Source organism: Rhinichthys klamathensis, unplaced genomic scaffold, assembly GCF_029890125.1.
Source record: "Rhinichthys klamathensis goyatoka isolate OS25496 unplaced genomic scaffold, OSU_Roscu_1.1 h1tg000261l_1, whole genome shotgun sequence".
Taxonomy (NCBI): Eukaryota; Metazoa; Chordata; class Actinopteri; order Cypriniformes; family Leuciscidae; genus Rhinichthys; species Rhinichthys klamathensis.
Window position 1 is genome coordinate 260,523 of NW_026606782.1, and position 20,870 is coordinate 281,392.

The following is a 20,870-nucleotide window of genomic DNA, read 5'->3' on the forward strand; positions in this document are numbered from 1 at the left end:
TTGATATTTTATTCTTAAAATACATTATGTTGTGAAGTAGATAGGCTGGTAACAATCCATATAGATATGACGCAAAAGTTATGACTACTTTGCATAGCAGGCGGACACACGCGTGGAAAGTTATGAAGTCAAGTGAGTTCGATCCTATTTAAAGAGACACGAAAACATACTGGTATGAGCAGATTTCATCCCGTCGTGGAAGCTGAGGGTTCCAATTTTTGTTTACTCCTCGACGGTTTTTTACTTACTTATTTATTTTATAGCACATCTGCAGTTTGATTTCTATCTTTGCTGTTTAGTTCGGCGAATGGCGAATCGTTAGAATGGAAGCTCAGCGGCACGCGCACATCATGAATATCGTCACTGAATTATTCGTGGTCACTTTTAAAATAATCTGGTCGTTTGTGCTGGCCGGTGGTAAATGGTTTATTCGTCCACGGGACAAGAGTGTAGAGGGTCAGGTGTGTGTTATCACCGGTGCAGGAAGCGGTCTCGGGCGGTTCTTTGCATTGGAGTTTGCCCGGAGACGAGCGATCCTTGTTTTGTGGGACATTAACCGACAGGCTAACGAAGAGACCGCTGAGATAGTGCGTGAAATTTACCGAGAAATGAACCCCTCCGCTGGTGAGTTTAGTAAACGACCCTTTCTTCCCCAATTTTTTTTTTTTAGTCTTTCACAAGATTCTTTATTGTAATACGGTAGAATTAATTAATATTAGTTACTGCAATTACATTTGTTACTGTGTTTATTAGTCTTAGTTGACGTTAGTTAATAAAAATATTTATACTATTCGTGTGAGCTCAAGTTCTTTAATTAATAACTTTTGATTATAATAATGTATTTGAAAATGATTGAGAAAGCTGAATAAGTGCTTTAGAAGTGTTAGTTCATGTTCATGCTTTTTTCTTAACAACTTTAATCCCAGAATTTCCCAGGAAAAGTATAACCAAATAAAACAAACCAAATTACTTTTCTAAAAAGTTTTAGACTTTATTAAAGTGTGTTTTATACTTGTAACTGATGGGAATTTACAGCGTTTTGTTCAGTTGGTTAGTAATACTAATATCCTATATTAAGAGTCATTTTGTAATTTATTTTGTGGTTTTATTTTGCGTTAACACTTATGGGGAAAGCATCAACAACCTTTTTAGACTCAAATGTTAACTATTACTGGAGGGGTTAAATGTTTGCAATACTGTTCTGTTATCAAATCTATTCTCTCATTTTTTTCAGGGTCTTCAGATAGTGTTCAAGAGTTGCCTCTGTTCCAGCTGAAAGTTTACACATATTTTTGTGACGTTAGTAAACGCGAGAGTGTGTATTCAACTGCAGAGAAGGTGCGCAAAGAGGTGGGCAACATCGACCTGTTGATCAATAATGCTGGAGTTGTCTCAGGACGTCATCTTCTTGAGTGTCCAGACGAGCTTATTGAAAGGACTATGATGGTCAACTGCCATGCTCACTTCTGGGTCAGTATGAGGCTTTGATCGGTACCATTAATGTCCAGTTTTGCAGTCTTTATTCACACTTGATAATTTGTGTTCATCTTTTGATTTTATATATGTTTATATTCACAGACTACGAAAGCTTTTCTTCCCAAGATGCTGGAGCGGAATCACGGACACATTGTAACTGTTGCTAGTTCATTGGGCTTGTTCACTACTGCTGGTGTGGAGGTAAAAAAACAAACTCTTATGTAGTGTAATGTACTGTGTTGCAAAGATGCTTTTGAAGTTCAGTAACCCACGTTTTTCCTCTTTGTTGTAGGACTATTGTGCAAGCAAGTTTGGAGCCATAGGCTTCCATGAGTCTTTGAGCCATGAACTGAAAGCAGCTGATAAGGATGGAATAAAGATGACGCTTGTCTGTCCTTTTTTAGTTGACACTGGCATGTTCAAAGGCTGCAAAATTAGGTTTGTGTTTAACTAAATATCTTTAATTAACTTCTGATGATAAGACGTGTTCTAATTATAATTGTTACCTTACAATCTTTTTAAACAGGAAAGAAATGGCTCCACTTTTCCCAGCGCTAAAGCCAGAGTACTGTGTAAAACAGGCCATGAGAGCCATATTAACAGACCAAGCAATGATCTGCACACCACGAATCATGTACATGGTCACCTTCATGAAAACGTAAGTTAGTGTAATATGTCATAATATTCTTGTTTTATTTAATCTGTGTACGTATAATGGTCTATAATCTCTCATATCTTGCAGCATTTTGCCGTTTGATGCCATTGTGTGCATGTACAGATTTATTGGTGCGGATAAGTGCATGTACCCCTTTCTGGCTCAACGGAAGGAGTCCACGAACAACAATGAATCAAAGACTGGAATCTAACTGGTTCTGACTGAGCAGTGCTGCTAAAATCTGCGTAGTTCCTCTGGAACGATGAAAGCTGTACATTACAAGTTTTTTCGGATGACATTTTGCTGTCAAATTTGAGAATGCAATAATTACAAATGTATAACACATTTAGCGATTAGCCTTAATTATTAAATGCTGTGTTACTGTAATATTGCATAAGAAGGCCTGTCACCTATTTATATGTATTCACACTTTATTTGTTGTGTACTGTTGCTTTCCTCGACATTCCATGACTTTGTCACTTTAGAGGTTTTGTCCTCCTAATAACTACAAAATGCACTACATGTATGAAAGTATTTCTTGTTGTGGTTTTGATTTGGATAACACCAATGATTATGACAAAAGATTATCAGAGAATGCCATAAGTGCTTATTGTTAAATAAACAGTCTTCCTATAATCATGTACAGTGGCCTTTTTTCCTGATTAATGTATTTAAGGTCTAAGTGAAAAGGTACTTTTTTTATTTTTTTTATTTTGGTGAGCAAACAAGATATAGGTTCAATCCGTGCTTCAAATGCGGTCATGGATTGTCAAAGTTTGATAAGATAATATGAAAATAAGGAAAGATACAAGGGCCATCCATGTGGGGGGAAAAGAGACCCATTCCATAGGAATATATTTCTTGTTTCCATGATCTACATCTCCACTTTGAATGTTATCTTCCCAGTTCTTTATGCATTTAACTGCAGGAAACATTTCAAAGCATTTAACAACTATAATCTCAGTAATAATGTACCCTGTTAATAATATTTGAGGCAGTTGAAACCACAAAGCAGGCCTTTTAAAATATATTAAGTATTATATATTGCATTTACTTTGCAATGCAGTGCCTTGCGAAAGTATTCGAACTCCATATTTTTTCATATTTTGCAATGAATGCGGTAATTTAACTACTTTAAATTACTTATTTTCACATCAATCTATACTCCATACACCATAAAGACAATGCAAAACAACAGTTTTGTGACAACTTTGCAAATTTATTAAAAAGGAAAAACTGAAATGATCGCATTGCATATGTATTCATACCTTTTTCTAGGACACATGAAATTTAGCTCAGGAGCATTTCAGTTTCGCTTGCAGACATTACTACACTTTGAGTGGAGTTAACCTCTGCAAATTCAATTGAATGGGTATGATTTGGAAAGGCACACACTTTTCAATAAAAGGTCTAACAGCTGAAAATGCAAAAACCAAGCCACAAAGTAAAAAAAAAAAAAAAAAAAAAACACCTAAAGGACTCTCTGGTCTGATGAACCTCAGTTCCAAGCATCATGTCTTGAGGAAACCAGCACAATCCCAACAGTAATGTGTGCTCTGTGCTGGTAGCAGCAGCATCATGCTGTGAGGGTGTGTTCCAGTGGCAGGGACTGGGGAACTTGTCAGGGTAGAAGGAAAGCTTAACGCAGCAAAATATAGAGATGGCCTTAATGAAGTCTGGGGTAGAACCTCAGACTGGGCAGAAGGTTCACCTTCTAACAGGACAATGACCCTAAGCACACAGCTAAGACAACGCAAGAGTGTCTTATATGGACTACTCTGTGAATGTCCTTGAGTGGCCCAGCCAGAGCCTAGACTTGAACCCAATCGAACATCTCTTAAGAAACCTGAAAATGGCAGTCCACCGAAGGTCCCCATCCAACCTGACAGAGCTTGAGAGGATCTAAGGGGGGTGGATGGCAGAAAATCACCAAATGCAGATGCGCAAATTTTGTCGCATCATACCCAAAAAGACTTATGGCTGGGGTGTTGTCAAAAAACTAAGGGTACTGTCAAATTGTTTTTATTCGTTGTTTTATTGGATTAATGATATTTTCCTATAAGAAATAATGTATTTTCCTAATAAAGGTTCAATTGGCTATGAGCCTGGGCTATGGCCCTATGTTATTTGTTATGAGTAGAGATATAAAAGAGAGAGGGAGCCTCCCCTCCGCACGTGCACTCTCACATTCTGCTGACTGACTGTGTGACTGTGTGCCTTCTTTTTTGCAAGAAATAAACCATTATAATCACTAGCAGATTCAGAATTGTTTATTGTTTATTTGCCACAACAACTTGGTGTCAGAAGTGGGATTCCTTGAATGTGCCTTTTAAATCCGAGAGCGGACGGTGACTGATCATCCTGATCAATCGAGAGATTCAGCCCTTCCCCGAATAGATTGAGAGTCCAGGAGAAACACCACTGGAATCGGAAAAAGAACTCAAGTGGCACTGAGAACTGGGTAAGAGACAAACATAAATTATTGTAAAAATGAATTGGGGAAATTGAGATATTAAACCATGTTGATGACTGGGTCTGTGGTAGAGTAGTGAGTTTAACGTGTAATTAAACTCGAGATCGGGGACCAAATCTGTTCATGTGGGGTGCAGACTGGATAGATTCCATTCACCTCCGTCACCTCCCCAAATCTTTGGGGTGCAGACTGGTGGGGAAGTGAACCCGAGGTTTTTCCAGATTTTAGGGAAAAATGTAGGGTCTACTGGAGACGTCCAATAGATTACTGAGGCGAGACGAAAGAACTCCACAGACACAGTATATCAGAATGGGAAAATCTCACAGTAAATCAAGCAGCTGTGAAAAATATGATACACAGGTGTTTTGTCAGATGAGGAGAGTAATGTATGTATGTATGTATCAATGTATTGAAGGGTTAATCAAATACTATGATTTTCCTAGAGAATGAACTTTAAGTGTCACTATAGGCTGAAAGTAGTGAAAGAAAATCGATGCAGCAGGAAAATAGGGGAAATAAATTTTAAAAATTTAATAAAATAAAAAATAAGGGATTTCACTTTTTCATCCTGGATGCATCATGACATTAGATGTCTAGAGAATTTATATAATAAGGATTGAAGGAGCAAGCAGCAATAAGGCTGTCTGTGAGTAGAGATTAGTGGGACTGACACAATACAGATACTGTTTTGTTGCATCTGCAGACTAACCATTTGATAGAGGAATACTGTAGTTATAGAAGCAGCAAGTATAAAGCAGCAAAAATTAATGTTATGAAAATACAATTTCTGATAGATTTTATGGAACTATTTCTGCACCTTGACAGTGCGGAAAAAAAGAGAGCAAAATTGTTTCATAACAGTTTTAAAAAATGTAACTGCCAGGGACAGTTACATTTGGCAGTTGGGATTGTGACGTTCAGGGGCGGATTGAAGGGGTCATATAATGCCATTTTTGTACAAGCTAATATGATTCTTTAGGGTCTAAATTAAAAGTTTGTAATATACTTTAATAAAAAATTCTCATTAGTATTGTAAGAAAACAGTTATTTTACCTGGTCAAAAACAGCCATGTTTTCAGCACGCCGTTTCAGTGCATATGACTTTAAATGATAATGAGCTTTGCTCACCCCGCCTCTCTGTTCTGTGCGTACACGTTTGTAACACAATAACACAATAACCATAACACGTTGTTCATTATAAACGTGGGATTATGAATTATATTGAGAACGTCGTACATAGAAAACATGCCGTAATGTACCCTGAGTGTAAACCTTAGACTCATTCATCGTGAACCGTGCAAGCGATTTGCAAAGATTAATATATTAATATAAAGTTTAATAAAACGTTACACTCACTTCCGTTCTTCTGGAGATTCAGCAGGAACACGAATATCTGGTACCGATCCTTTTTTCATGAGCAGCTTCTTAGCAAAACTCATACTGCTCATACTGACCCTAGTTTATAAAGCAGTCTGGTGAGAAATGATTTGCGCAAACATGAAAGCATTGACGTTGCTTGTGGGGAATATTCCCTTCGAAAACAAATACAGCCACTGCGTCTTCAGCGGTTCGGATTTAGGAACATCAAAATGACTGCTGTGTTCGTTATTGCACCCAAGAACAGAACACCAATCGCTTAGACGCCATTGTGCTCATAGACAGTGCTCCAGCATATCAACAATGAGCGCGGACTATGATTGACAGCTGGCTCACGAGCGAGGGCGGGTCTGTGTTGAAACCCGGCTGTCAATCAACAATCGCGGGAGGGGCGTCCGACCGTGTGACGTCACACGGTCGAACGGCTCGATTTGAGACAGGGGAAAACATATAAGGAGATTAAAACAAAAACACTGGATGGATTTTTATCATTATATGATGGTTGTGTACAGGCACTGCCAACACACATTTCAGTACAATCAACTTGAAAAAGTGCATGTACCATTATATGACCCCTTTAAGGTTGTCAGGGGCCCCTAGGCTGCTCTTTGTGTGAGCCCCCCCCTCACTAAAAATTTATTTAGTGCCATATATGGTCCATACGCAACTACGGTGAACTGGCATACACACACATTGAGACAGCTAACACGTTCGTTTCATCTTCTTATGGAGCCGATCACACGCATTGTTCAGGTTCGATAACACAGAACGAGCAGTGCGCTGCGTTTTTTATGTTGCTAGGCAACCACCGAAACAGCTGTCCTGTCAGTTAAGTAAAAGTCAAATCAGCCTTTTAAATTTCGCGTAGTAGACTCAGCACCCAAATATATTTTTAGGTCGCACAGATTATATTTCAGGAGCATATGCGACCAAAATGGCTTTGATTTCGAGCATGTTAATTTCGAGCCTCGATGTAATGTTAGCCATAGTTATTTATGTCTTGATTTTGGTGTCTGCGTTTTTTAAAGCCATCTCCCGCGGACGCAGTGCCGTTTTTAAGCGCGAACCCGAATCGCCGTTGCTAGGAGGGCGCCAGCGCCTCTGCCTCTAAGCGCCTCTGCCTCGCGAGTGGATGATAGCCCTGAAGACGCCTAGCACCCGAATCGTCCCGCGAGCTGTTCGTTTCATAGTCGACTCGGAAGAAAGCGAACATTTTAACAAAAATAAAAAACGAGGCGGAAGAAATTTTGCCATTGCGCACCGCCATAATAAAATAAACATAGAGGAGACACTGCATTGTGGAATAACTCCCCAAATTCCCTGAAATATTACCGATAACATGATGAGCTAGCTGCAGGCGTTTCAGCTAGCTCCGTTCCGGCAGTCTGGGGTGGATCTTGTCTTCGACTGGATGAAGATTCAACAGCTTTGAAATATCCAGTCAATTTAGGATTTTTTTTCAATATATCTTGGACCTGTTGTTCTCAACTTTAGTAATTTACGTTTTTGTGCTCCACTTTCATGCTTTCTTTCAGCCATTCTGCCACTATGCCGTCCAGCAATATAGCAGTGACGTAAATGAAAATGATTGACATGATTTGACCAGCAGCAGCAGCTGATTGGATAACCAATTCACATCTACCCTGAAGACGCCTAGCAATGGTTTAACCTTTAGTTAAGTTATACCCAAGAGTCTTCCTAGCGCGCTAAGACTAAGGCCATGTTTACACGGAAACGATCTGAAGAGAAAACGCAAAAGTGGCGTTTCGTTTTCACTTTTTATTCTGCGTTTAGACGAGCGTTATGGGGGGGAAATCTGCGTGCATATGGAGACGCAAAAGTGTTAGAAATGCGATGTAGCATGCACTCCAGGCGGCTAGGTGGCAATGTGAAGCACTGCCACACAACAACAACAAGTCCGTGCGCCTGCGTACAACCTTCCTTCTACTTCTCTCCCTCCCTAGTAGCGCGAAATTGAAAAGACTCTTGGACGTTTATCAGAGCTGCTAGGGCAACTTGAAGGTCCGACGTATGGAAATAATCCGACATGTTGGTTGTTATTTTCCTGTACTGGCGCATGCCTGTGACGTAAATGCGTACGCGACGAGAGCCGCCATGAGCAGATTTGCGTTTGTACCCGTTTAAACGGAAACGCGACGGTGGAGCGTTTTTAAGATTTCCACTTTGGAGGGTGGTTTCACTTTTTTGCGTTTTTAAGCCCCAAAAACGCCGTCGCCGTGTAAACGAAAGGCACATCCGATAAAATATTATTACGTTTTCACCCGGAATCGTTTTCATGTAAGGGAAATGCAGCAGGAATGATGCGTAGGCCTAATGGAGATTCGCGCTCTTTGATCAGAACCACGGAGAGCGATCGCGGATAGGTCTGTCCTATGCACCGAAACCTTTTTTCAATGCAACAAAATATTTAAAGAGCATCAAGCTATTTCAAATCTATATTATGTATTAGTCACAGTCACAGATAATTTAACAGTATAATATATTAGTCAGTCATTTTTATTAGGTTAAACAGTGATTAGATAACGTTTTTAATTTAACGTTCACAATTGGTCTGGCCCATCCAAACTGGAATCCCGGCCCCGTGCCGTGCCTGGTTCGCGCTTAAGTAAAAAAAAAAAAAAAAAATTGTCTGGGCAATCCGAGGCCCCCTGAACACGTGGGGCCCCTAGGCTGCAGCCTATGTAAGCCTGTGCATTAATCCTGGTGACGTTAGGTTGTAGGGTTTAGGTTGACAGTGTCCCAAAAGTTTGTTATTATATTTCAATTATAATTATATTTCAAACAATGCATACCTTGCTTAGATGGCCCAGCAGTGTCAGTAGCAGGCCTAGGTACAGGGGGAATGCCACCACCCTCTACACCCTGCAAAAAGGCAGGATGAGTGCTCCTCAAATGGCGCATAATGGATGATGTATTGTTGCAGTAGGCTAGCTGCCGATCACAATACATACATCTCACTTTATGTGGGGTTTCCAAATGGAAATACACACACCACAGATGTACGGCATCTCTTCTGTGGAGCCTCCATTTTTATCTATCTATCTATCTATCTATCTATCTATCTATCTATCTATCTATCTATCTATCTATCTATCTATCTATCTATCTATCTATCTATCTATCTATCTATCTATCTATCTATCTATCTATCTATCTATCTATCTATCTATCTATCTATCTATCTATCTATGCATCTATTAATGTGTCACTATATGTATGTCTGGCTCTAGCCTATCAGTCAATTTGTAAATTTAAATGTAAGCCTAAATATAACTAAACAAATCGCACTATAAATGTCACTATATCACCAAAAATCCGCTATATCAAAATCAAACTCCTCTCACAAAAACCCACGAGGTCAAAATGCGTTAACTTCACTTTTATACAGATGTGCGATTGTGTGCTCTGTTCCCGACCCTGTCAATCAAACGCTGATTCGGCGGACCATGCCACCTGTCGTAACACTTGTGAAACACTCCGATGCTTTATTTAGCCGTAGTCACGTGACATGGGTGTTTTGAATCACGCTTCGGATCAGTGTTTCAAAACATCTGCGCTTCGGGATCTCGAAAAGCTTCGGAACGTCAGTTTCGCGCGTCAGCCATCCCTATGGGGTAGTTTTGTTTGTATTCTTTTTTATTATTAATAAAATCCCATTGTTCTGCACTTGAGTCCTCCCTACTTCCACCTAACCAAAACCTGACAGATGATATCTGGGCCGGTGTCATAAGTTATAATAAGCTATTTCTACAGTAGTTTAGTTTTTATTTCAGGAATACATGGCCTCACGGCCCATAGTTCCAAAGTCACAAAAGCATGACAGATGCTCTTTTTTTCATTCCATGATATATATACAATGCTAGTCTCCATGCATGCTTCGACTCACAAACCTGTGACACATCAACACAAACATCACCAACAAGTGTGAGATTACTCAAATATTTCTTACGCAGGTCCATGTACAAAGAACAATCATTCAAGAAATGCTTCTCATCTTCAATCACAGATTAGTTAGTTTACAATAACTACAGATTCTCTCTGTCATTGGTATATTACTCCATCTACCCGTTTCTATGCTAAACAGTGCCCTGAGCATCTGAACAATAACAGAGAACTCGAATGCAGGAAACCCATGTTTTTCTACCAACTTCATTTAACTGGAAAAGCATATTATAACATTTTCTTGGGTACCGATAATTAGACATGGACACAAATTTTATCCAATACATGATGCCTTATCATAGTGGACAATGCAGGTCGCCCATTTCTACAGTAGTCAACATTTGAAGTGGGTCAAAAAAGTTAATCAAAGTTGTCCTAAGACAAGAACGGGTATTGTTCAAAAGTCATGTATAACTTTGATGAAAGGTTTTAATCCACTTCAAATGTTGATTACTGAAGTAAAGCACAGTGTTTCAGTTGAAAATCATAGGCACAGAGGCGGCTTTTACACTTGGCATTAACATGTGATCACCGTGATCCGATCGGATCATAAGCCAATCAGGACACGGTGCGTTTACACCTGTCCACATCAAGTCGCTTCTGTATCTGATAACAGAACGGATCTCGCATTCCCGCGAAAAAAAAGGATGGCTCCGGTGCAAAGTCGACCTGAAGTGGTGGGTTTTCTTTTAAAAACAGTTTTCAGTCGGGGTACATTTTACAAATCTCACAAAATGAGGAGGATGAAGAGGCTGCAAGTACTAATAATGTGGATACTGTAGATTCCGTAATGGAAACGGTACAGAGAAACGTATCCGAGAACATTGCCAGCTGTGATGGGAAAAATGCGCGTTCTTTACAGAAATCGGTTCTGCAACTTTAGGGAGCGAAAGCAAACATTACAGTATATTTGCAATGTGGGCTAGTTCACACTCGACTGTATCGCAAAACCACACAGCTACGTGCAGCAATTCCTGGAGAGAGGAGGGGGAATAATGACAGTGGGCGGGGTTTTGTGTGACGTCCACCTGTGAATACAGACACGATGGCTGGATTGCGTTTACATTAAACTGAGATCCGATTACAATGCGTCCTCGACTACCTCCGAACCTGGACACGCTGATCGGATAACATTCCGATCAGAAGCGCGTTTAAACTGGTCTTTTCAATGTGTGGACAACACCCGGATACAGGTCGCATGTTAATGCCAAGTGTAAACGCAGCCTTAGTCTCCACCATGATACATGGTGGGCTAATGGCTCCGGCTACAGACGTAGCAGTACACTGAATGGACGGTTGTGATCTAAATTCACTGAATATAACCTCAGCACTGATATTTTGCTGCTTTGCAGATGTTTAATGGATTTTAGTGATTAAATACTGCTGTTATTAACCGGTCTCCCTGTGTTAACAGTATTAGGCAACCCTATGGCTCTGGTGGCTCTTGAATGCGCCTCCCTAAGCTCCAGAAAACACCTGATTCTGTTGAAGAAAACTGTCAAAGATTCCGTAATGGGAAAGAGCGTTTACCAGTGTGTAAGAGGTGATTTCTCAACGAGGGGTAAGATCCTCTTTGGCCAAACAGAGGGCAACGCATGACTGTGAGGCCAGCAGCATCATTAAGGGGAGAGGAGCTGTGTTACAGCAGTCTGACCCAGAAATGTTCCTCCATACCCCTCACCAGGAACCGGATTCTTTGGATGGCTTGTTTTTTCATTGTGACAAGTGTCCACAACTTGCAACTATGCCAGGGGACAACACCCTGAGGAAAAGGAGATTATAGATAAAGAGCTAATGGGAATGTTCTTTCAAGAGCCAGCTGAGACCATGAGGTGATTGTCATTATTTGTTGTGGAGACAGTAACAAAACTTCTTAACTTATATTAGGAACACGATGTTTGTTGCCTTATGGGCAAGAAAAATGTATAGAAGTGCTGATATTAAACTAATATGTCTTTATAGTTTTAGATAATTCCAAGACATGGAGGTGACTAAAGATGAAGAACGCTTTTAAAAGATTCAAGAGAAAGTCTGGATAACAAAGTTTAAGTTATATATTATAATGAATTTAATATTACATTCTGTCTAAGTTACAGTCTTATGAGGCTGTTGAAAAGATTATTTGCGCAGTAAGAGAGAGAGAGACTACTTGAGTGGAGGCAGGGATGGTACTTTCTCTGTCTATCACCCTGCTAAAGCAAGCTTAAACAAAACCCAGCTGACTTTTCTAAAAAACAAGTTAAAGGAGCTGTATGTAAGAAATTTATTTCAATTAATCATAAAATGGCCCTAATATATCACGAGACATTAAGAAATCATGTACATTTCAAATACTTATATCACTGACAACAGTAGTCCGGCCAGGATATTGTCATTTAAAAAGTGCAGTTGCAGCCCTCAACTGATGTTGATGTTGTCAAGTTGTGTTTTGGTCTGATGCTCCACCCTCCACCTATCTACCAATCACGAAGTCAGTAGTGTTGCGGCATCCGGGTTGCCAGCTCTGCTCTAGTTACCACAGCTGCAGCTCGTCACGTTCCTGCTGGATCCTGCAGCCGATCTGGCAACCTTGAGTCAGGGGGGAGGGGGAGGGGATACACCACTCTACAGTAATTTGAAAGTGATTGCAGTACCAGTTTTGGCCACAATCTTACATACAGCTCCTTTAATAATGAACATAAATTATTTGAAACTGGTTAAGAGACCATGTAAAAAGGTAAAACCTGAGTTTTTAAAAGCTCTTTAAATATTTTTAGAGGTAACACCAAGAACACCAAACCTTGAAAATAAGCGGTTCATAATCATGTCTAGTTAGTTCATGTTAACAGTTAGTGTTAGTTTGGGGACATATTATGTCCTGATTGTGTGTATATTGTGTCATTATTCTCTGAAATGAGTGTTTTATCATTACAGATGGGTTAAGTGAAATGACAAATTTTATATAAGGCAATAATTCTGAGTGAATCTGATGAAAAGACGATCAAAACATGGGACAAGCTTTAATTGGATTGATTTTCCAGCTGTCTGCTATTGGTAATTAACCAGTAACTATTGTGAGGTTGAAGATTGCCTTCCAATATGGTTAAAAACTCTTGTCTAAATTCAACCGAGGGTCTAAATTTAAATACTGTCAACTATGTGTGATCATAATGGTAATAGTAAAAATAATAGACTTGACGGCAGAGTGACAAATTGGCCAAGTCACCATAAAATTATCCAGAGAGCCCCTCACATTTTATGAAAGGAGGAGGTTGGGGAGGAACATCACTGTTTGACTGTCCTTGACCAAGTCTGTACACCACGACCTGACCTGCTACACACCACCCGATAACTGTGAGAATGTGTTGTTTGTAGAGGGCTTCAGAGACTAAACAACATGCCTGAATTGAGCAGGATAAGCTGTAACCACTGAATTTGAAGTGTTAACCTCAGGGTCGTTGCCCTCCAATTATTCGGCACAAGCAGTAGAGCCTGTGGGCCGCACTGAAGTGTGTAAACTGATGACTGGAAAAATGTGTGACAATTTACACAGACTCCCATTATTCTTTTGGGGTACATGTTTTTGGGGCGTTGTGGAAATATTAAAAATTTTGAATTTTTTTTGTTTAAAGTCAGATGGTCGACCTATCATTCATGCAGCATTAGTGTCAAATTTACTGGATGCTATTTTGTAGCCTGATCGCATTTCTGTCTGTAAGTGTACGGCTCAAATTAACATTTTCTATAGGAAATGCCAGAGCAAATGCAGCAAAAGTTGTTGTACTCTGTTATCTGAAAATAAACTTGACTCTTCTTACTCCCCACAGAGAATTAAATATTTAGCTTTAGAGGCAGAGAAAGATGTCTGGATGAAATGTGGCTGCAGTATTATGACAGCGTTTGGTTTAGTGTTGATGGCAAACCTTGTATACCCGAACACCATTATGCTAAATTGATGAACGGGTTGGACCATGCATCAAAAGGGGGGATAATGAATGTATGGTTTACTAAGGGGGTCACAACATTGGCTTAAAATTTGATGAAATAAGATGCAGCAGCAGTGGCAAAAGCACTGTTGACTGAAATAGTACCAGGATGGGGAATTTTGAGGAAAATTTGTTCAGACAATGGAACACATTTTGTAAAGCCATCGCACAGGTGGGAAAATGTTTAGGCATTGACATGAGCAGAATTTAACGATAAAAAATAAATTGGCCAAATGCTGTGAGGACACTGGGCTCAATTGGGTAAAGGCCCTGCCAATAGTCCTAATGCATATGAGGAAGAGACCCAGAACCAATTTAAGCCCTTTTGAAATTCCCACATTGGGGATGGAAGGGGCTAAACAACGAGTGCCATCAACCGAATTGCGTGAACATGGCATGTTGTAAAGAAATGTCTTCTCTCCTTTCTAATATTTGTGCGGAGGTGAAAGCAGCTCAAGGGAGATTTCGTGGGGATAAGGGATCTAAGGAGAAAGAGCTGGAAAGCAAAGAGGTGGTTGGGTCCACGCCATGCAGCCACTGTAGAAAGTTTCCATCCAAAGAGCGAGAAAAGGAATCGAAAGAGTAGAGACCACAGATGTCAATGGCAGCCAATTTATATGATATGTCATTTTGATGAAATTATTTTTAACATTTTACAAAGTTCAGGATTATGTTTATTTATGTTTTTTCCCCCTTATGTGGGCTATAATGACTGTAAAGGTTTCCGTGTTGAAAAGAAAGCTTAACAAAAGAGTTAGGTTTTAGTGGAAATAATGTTTGAATGTTGATGTGAATTTGTTTTATTTTATTTATTGGTAACACTTTACGGTAACACTTTACAATAAGGTTCCATTAGTTAACATTAGTTAATGCATTAGTTAACATGAACTAACCATGAACAACATCTCTGTTCAGCATTAGTTAATATTTGTTAACGTTAACTCACACATGTACTAATGCATCAATTCACATTAACAGCACGGTTAGTTCACATTAGTTAATGCATTAGTTAACATGAACTAACCATGAACAATGCCTGTAAATAGCTTTACTGTTTTGTAAGGTTAACTTACTGTACATATTTACATTTATACGTAGCAGTTGACACACACTAAGAATGAACATTTCTAACTCACCATGTTACCCTAAATGTAAAAATACTGTTGTGTACCTTATCAACACTTATGTCACACACTCTTGCCAGTGATAGGGCTCCTGGTATTGTTATGTCCATGTCTATTCCAATGTGTATCAAGCCAAGTGAAGAGAATGGTGAAATATGAGTATCACATATAAAAAAAGTATCAAATTTCCAGACTTATATCCTTGGATGCCTAAGGGACCACATGACAAAGAAATCAATAATTATGACAGTAGTCTTTCTGAGGACGATGATATGCAAAGAGTGTTGCAAGCAGCAGTCATCCGTGTTATGAAATGGCGTACAAGGACAGTGTATGAAATGAGGGATTTTATTTTACTTTTTATTCTTTGTATTTTTATAGCTTGCTGAATCAACCAGAGATGCCCATGACTTGAAAAAACAGCAAAATGTATTTCTTCTTCCTACAGGGTGAAGATATGTTTTGAAACCGAGAGGACTAACATGTCTGATGTAATATGTATGGAAAAAATGATTATATTTGTAAGTGATTAAGATAATAATCAAAAGGGGGGAATTGCCATGGAAATTGTTTTTATTTATTGCTTTATTGGATTAATGATATTTTCCTATAAGAAATCCAATATTTTCCTAATAAGGTAGAGAAAGTACAATTGGCTATGTAAAGTAGTTTAACATAAGGCAATAAACAAAATGTGAAATAAATGAAGGGGTGCAAATACCTTCGCAAGGCACTGTGTATAATTTCAGGGTGAAAATATAGGCTGAAAAAAACTTCTCATGTGACTGAAAATTCATAAAAATTCTTTACAGAATGATAAGGCCCCTTAGGGAAAGGATGTGAAAATATATTTTTAATATTGAAAAAAAAAGAAAGAAAAAAACCCCCAGAAAACATTGTTGTAATAATAGAATTATAATTTCTATAGCAGCAGAAATGCTGATTCAAATGTAAAAATCTGCAAATTGTTAAATTGCAATGAACAAGAACATACACTCACCGGCCACTTTATTAGGTACCCCATGCTAGTAACGGGTTGGACCCCCTTTTGCCTTCAGAACTGCCTCAATTCTTCGTGGCATAGATTCAACAAGGTGCTGGAAGCATTCCTCAGGGAGTTTGGTCCATATTGACATGATGGCATCACACAGTTGCCGCAGATTTGTCGGCTGCACATCCATGATGCGAATCTCCCGTTCCACCACATCCCAAAGATGCTCTATTGGGTTGAGATCTGGTGACTGTGGAGGCCATTTTAGTACAGTGAACTCATTGTCATGTTCAAGAAACCAATTTGAAATGATTAGAGCTTTGTGACATGGTGGAAGTAGCCATCAGAGGATGGGTACATGGTGGCCATAAAGGGATGGACATGGTCAGAAACAATGCTCAGGTAGGCCGTGGCATTTAAACGATGCCCAATTGGCACTAAGGGGCCTAAAGTGTGCCAGGAAAACATCCCCCACACCATTACACCACCACCACCAGCCTGCACAGTGGTAACAAGGCATGATGGTTCCATGTTCTCATTCTGTTTACGCCAAATTCTGACTCTAACATCTGAATGTCTCAACAGAAATCGAGACTCATCAGACCAGGCAACATTTTTCCAGTCTTCAACTGTTCAATTTTGGTGAGCTCTTGCAAATTGTAGCCTCTTTTTCCTATTTGTAGTGGAGATGAGTGGTACCCGGTGGAGTCTTCTGCTGTTGTAGCCCATCCGCCTCAAGGTTGTGCGTGTTGTGGCTTCACAAATGCTTTGCTGCATACCTCGGTTGTAACGAGTGGTTATTTCAGTCACTGTTGCCCTTCTATCAGCTCGAACCAATCTGGCCATTCTCCTCTGACCTCTGGCATCAACAAGGCATTTCCGCCCACAGAACTGCCGCTCACTGGATGTTTTTTCTTTTTCGGACCATTCTCTGTAAACCCTAGAGATGGTTGTGCGTGAAAATCCCAGTAGATTAGCAGTTTCTGAAATACTCAGACCAGCCCTTCTGGCACCAACAATCATGCCACGTTCAAAGTCACTCAAATCAACTTTCTTCCCCATACTGATGCTCGGTTTGAACTGCAGGAGATTGTCTTGACCATGTCTACATGCCTAAATGCACTGAGTTGCCGCCATGTGATTGGCTGCTTAGAAATTAAGTGTTAACGAGCAGTTGGACAGGTGTACCTAATAAAGTGGCCGGTGAGTGTATGCTGCTGTACACTGTAAAAAAAATCCCGTTGTTTTTACGGAAAAAAACTGGCAGCTGTGGTTACCAGAACTTTACCGTCAAAAATACGGTATCAACGTTTTTGGTTTTACAGACTTAACGTAAAATTTACAGTATTAAACCGTAATTCATTTTCTGATATAATGCTAATTTACCAACCTATTAAAGTATTAATATCTGTTTTTTACCATTGTAATACACTGACAACCATCAACCATCACAGCAGTGATGAGAGTCACATGATAAATCAAAGCTCATCACAAGCAATCTTCATCAAGAAAGTTAATACTATTATAATGAAGCTGCACAGTGTTATTCGCACAAACATTAAACACCATCATGGTAACACACATGAAATTTTAAAAATACAATAAACATTAATTTAACAACATTAAATGTAACATAAAACCCTAATGTACATAACTGATTAGAAAAGAACTAAGAAAGCTAAGAAGAAACATAGTTATTTCAACAAAAATAAATTAAATGTGAAGTGTCACGCAGGGAATTGTGGGAATGTCAATTTACGTTTTTTCACTGTAAATTATACAATGAGTTGTTCTTTTCACTTTCAAAAACTGTAAATTTAACGGTATTTTACAGTAAAATTACATTAAATGTACCGTTAGATCTATCACAGTTATTTACCGTATATAGTAAGGAAACTTTCTGTTAACCAATTAACAGTTTTGCACTGTAGCATTTTGACAGTCTTTTACTGTTAAAATCACGATCATTTTTTACAGTGTATGTATTTATTAATCGTTGTTAAAATAAAATAAAAATACAGTTCATTTTAGCTCATTTTCGTTCATTAATTGTATGTACAAGTAAACTATTCTCTGCCACCCTATCAGTCATATCACCAACACCCCTGTATGGATGTAACTACATAATGAAAACCCTAATAAATGAGTATTTCCCTGCCCACTCACTTGCGGAAATACCAGTGACCATCGGAGAGAAATATCAGACATCCTTATCAATGGAATGAGAGAAGCAGGGAATCACATTCAAATGTCATCAGACTGATTCTAAATAGCCTACATACACTTGTTCCTGGCCTAAGGGAAAAAGGGATTCTCTCAATTGTCAGTGATAGTCAAATCAGGAATGAGCTCACATTAGAGTTCGGTCTTTATATTACATCGGCTGCAGAAAAATATTTACAGTAGGAAGTGTTTTTGACTATGGATATCCATTTAAATAAAGCAAATAATGTTTATTATCAGATTATCCTGACTACATAGTGGTGGTAACCAAAAGAGATAAAAAAAAAAAAGATAGGAAAGAAAAAAAATTCATGATGTTTTTTCTCTTTAATTTTGTGAATGTAATGAAATGATCAAAATGACATTTACGTAATCTTACTTCAGACAGAGATACCAGTGTTACTAAACTAAACTGTCACAGTCTAACAAAAACCTGGAACATGCACTGCAGTTCAGTGAATAAAAGCCAACAAGTGACGCTTGTCTGTTAGATAACTCCACTTTCAGCCTAAATACCACAAAGCAATAATGAGCCCCTTGTACAAACTCAAAAAGTATGCAGCATATCCCTAATTAGAGATGACAGCATTGGTTGATTGGTCAATGTGAAGCAGCTCATTGTGAGGTGTCCATGATGTGCTTTCACTGGAATCTGTTGGATCAGTTATTAATTATGCACTGATGATTATTTTGATTCTCTATGAATTACATTAAGAAATCTCTACCTTATAGTGTTTGCAGGAAAAGTCTTAAGAACAATCTAAGTTTCGTTATCATAAAAAAATCATTTTAACCTAAAAAATCAGGATAACCTATTTTTTTTTCTTCAGATTATTTTATCAAAAAAAAAACATCCAGTTAGTATTTGAATCACTGCCCTGATATCTCAGTAATGTTGGTTTGGCAACTCATTACAATGACACACGAAAAGCAGACCGCTCCACTGTGGGGCTCCCCGAAATGTAGGCCCTCTGACTAATAGGCTGAGACCTGCTCTGTTAACTCCCCTGAAAATGAACAAGCATGAGAGATCACAGATCTACAATCAATCCCGTTCTCTTTACCAGGAAATGACACCCACTCCCACGCTCATTTGGATGATACCATTACATTGCCAATGTGATGATGTCACAGACATATTTCAAAAGATTAGATATCCTATGAGGAAAATCCTAAGCATTCGTACTCCAGTGGAATTCCGTCTGACGGAAGAGAAAAACCGATGACTGTATTGTTCATCAGACAGAGGACTTTAGAATCACATCTGTATAAACAGTTCAGAAAAACATTCCAGACTCTTTATTTTAAATGAAATGGCTCACTATCATTATTCAGTTTGAATAGATGACTCACTAAAATAAATTGCACATCAAGAACATATAACAGAAAACACCTTTTTACATGAGTGAAAATACTAAGAATCATTCTTGATGACTAGTAAACTCCTAATCACACTGTAATTACTGTTGGTTTCTGTGACTTCATTCTCTACTATTTAAAAAATAATAAGAAAACAATTCCCAAAAATAACCTTCTTCTTCATTCAGGCTCCATTTTGCTCTTCGCTGGCCTCAGTCAAAGCAATATAATAAACAAAAATACATAGTAAAGTGCACTCCAACTATTCTATTTATATTCTCTTACTGTTTAACTTGCATTAATACATTAATTGTTTTGATACCATTTTTACAAAGTATTATTGTTCTTACAGAACTTGACTTAGTATCAAGGCATACCCTACCATTACATTTTTTAAATATTTTTTTTAAAGCAAGACTCCATTAGTGTCAGTGAAGACTTACACTGTAGCCATACATATATTTATACAGTAGTCAACATTTGAAGTGGATCAAAAAAGTTAATCAAAGTTGTCATTAGACAAGAACGGGTATTGTTCAAAATTCATGTATAACTTTGATGAAAGGTTTTGATTCACTTCAAATGTTGACTACTGTGTATATATATATATATATATATATAGATGCTGCTCTTTTGAACTCTTGAAAATCTTGATCATAATCATTAAGCAACACAACTGTTTTCAACACTGATAACAATAAGAAATTATTCTCGAGCAGCAAATCATCATATTAGAATGATTTCTGAAGGATCATGTGACACTGAAGACTGTTGTAATGGTGCTGAAAATTCAGTTTTGTCATCACAGGAATAAATTACATTTTAAAATATATTAAAATAGAAAACATTTATTTTCAATTTTAATAATTTTTGATCAAATAAATGCAGCTTTGCATTAAAAAAATCTTACTGACCCTAAATTGTGTCGATTAGTAGTTTACTGCTTTGCTGAGAAAGTGTCTGCAACAAACATGAATGTGAATGTATTGTAACAGCTTACATGACATTACTGTACTTCCCTCTAGTGGACAGATCAGCATTCAATCACAAAATACCATAAATGGTGAGGTGTGTAATTTACATACTTTTCTTATACCAAAGTTGACAATTTTGAAGAGAATTTCATTATTCAAACAATATCTGAAGTCAAACAATATACATTTACAAAGTAGTCTAATTAAAATACATGACAGCATTTCAAAATATATTACTTTAATAAGAAATTTTGTTTTAAATAAAGTTAAATAAAGTTAACAAAACAATG

General features: G+C 38.3%; 1 protein-coding gene across 2 annotated transcripts; it reads left to right on the top strand.

The window, feature by feature from the left end:
• The first annotated feature begins 327 nt into the window (after positions 1-327).
• rdh10b (retinol dehydrogenase 10b) lies at positions 328-19,447 on the top strand. 2 transcript variants are annotated; one of them, XM_056267489.1, is made up of 6 exons: positions 328-624; positions 1,235-1,470; positions 1,579-1,677; positions 1,769-1,914; positions 2,003-2,134; positions 19,315-19,447. In XM_056267489.1, exons 1-6 carry the CDS (start codon positions 351-353, stop codon positions 19,319-19,321), a joined length of 894 nt encoding a protein of 297 aa, XP_056123464.1. In that variant the 5' UTR covers positions 328-350; the 3' UTR covers positions 19,322-19,447. The 2 variants fall into 2 exon arrangements, with proteins under 2 accessions (XP_056123464.1, XP_056123463.1); XM_056267488.1 differs by lacking the exon at positions 19,315-19,447 and adding an exon at positions 2,219-2,772.
• The last annotated feature ends 1,423 nt before the right edge of the window (positions 19,448-20,870 follow it).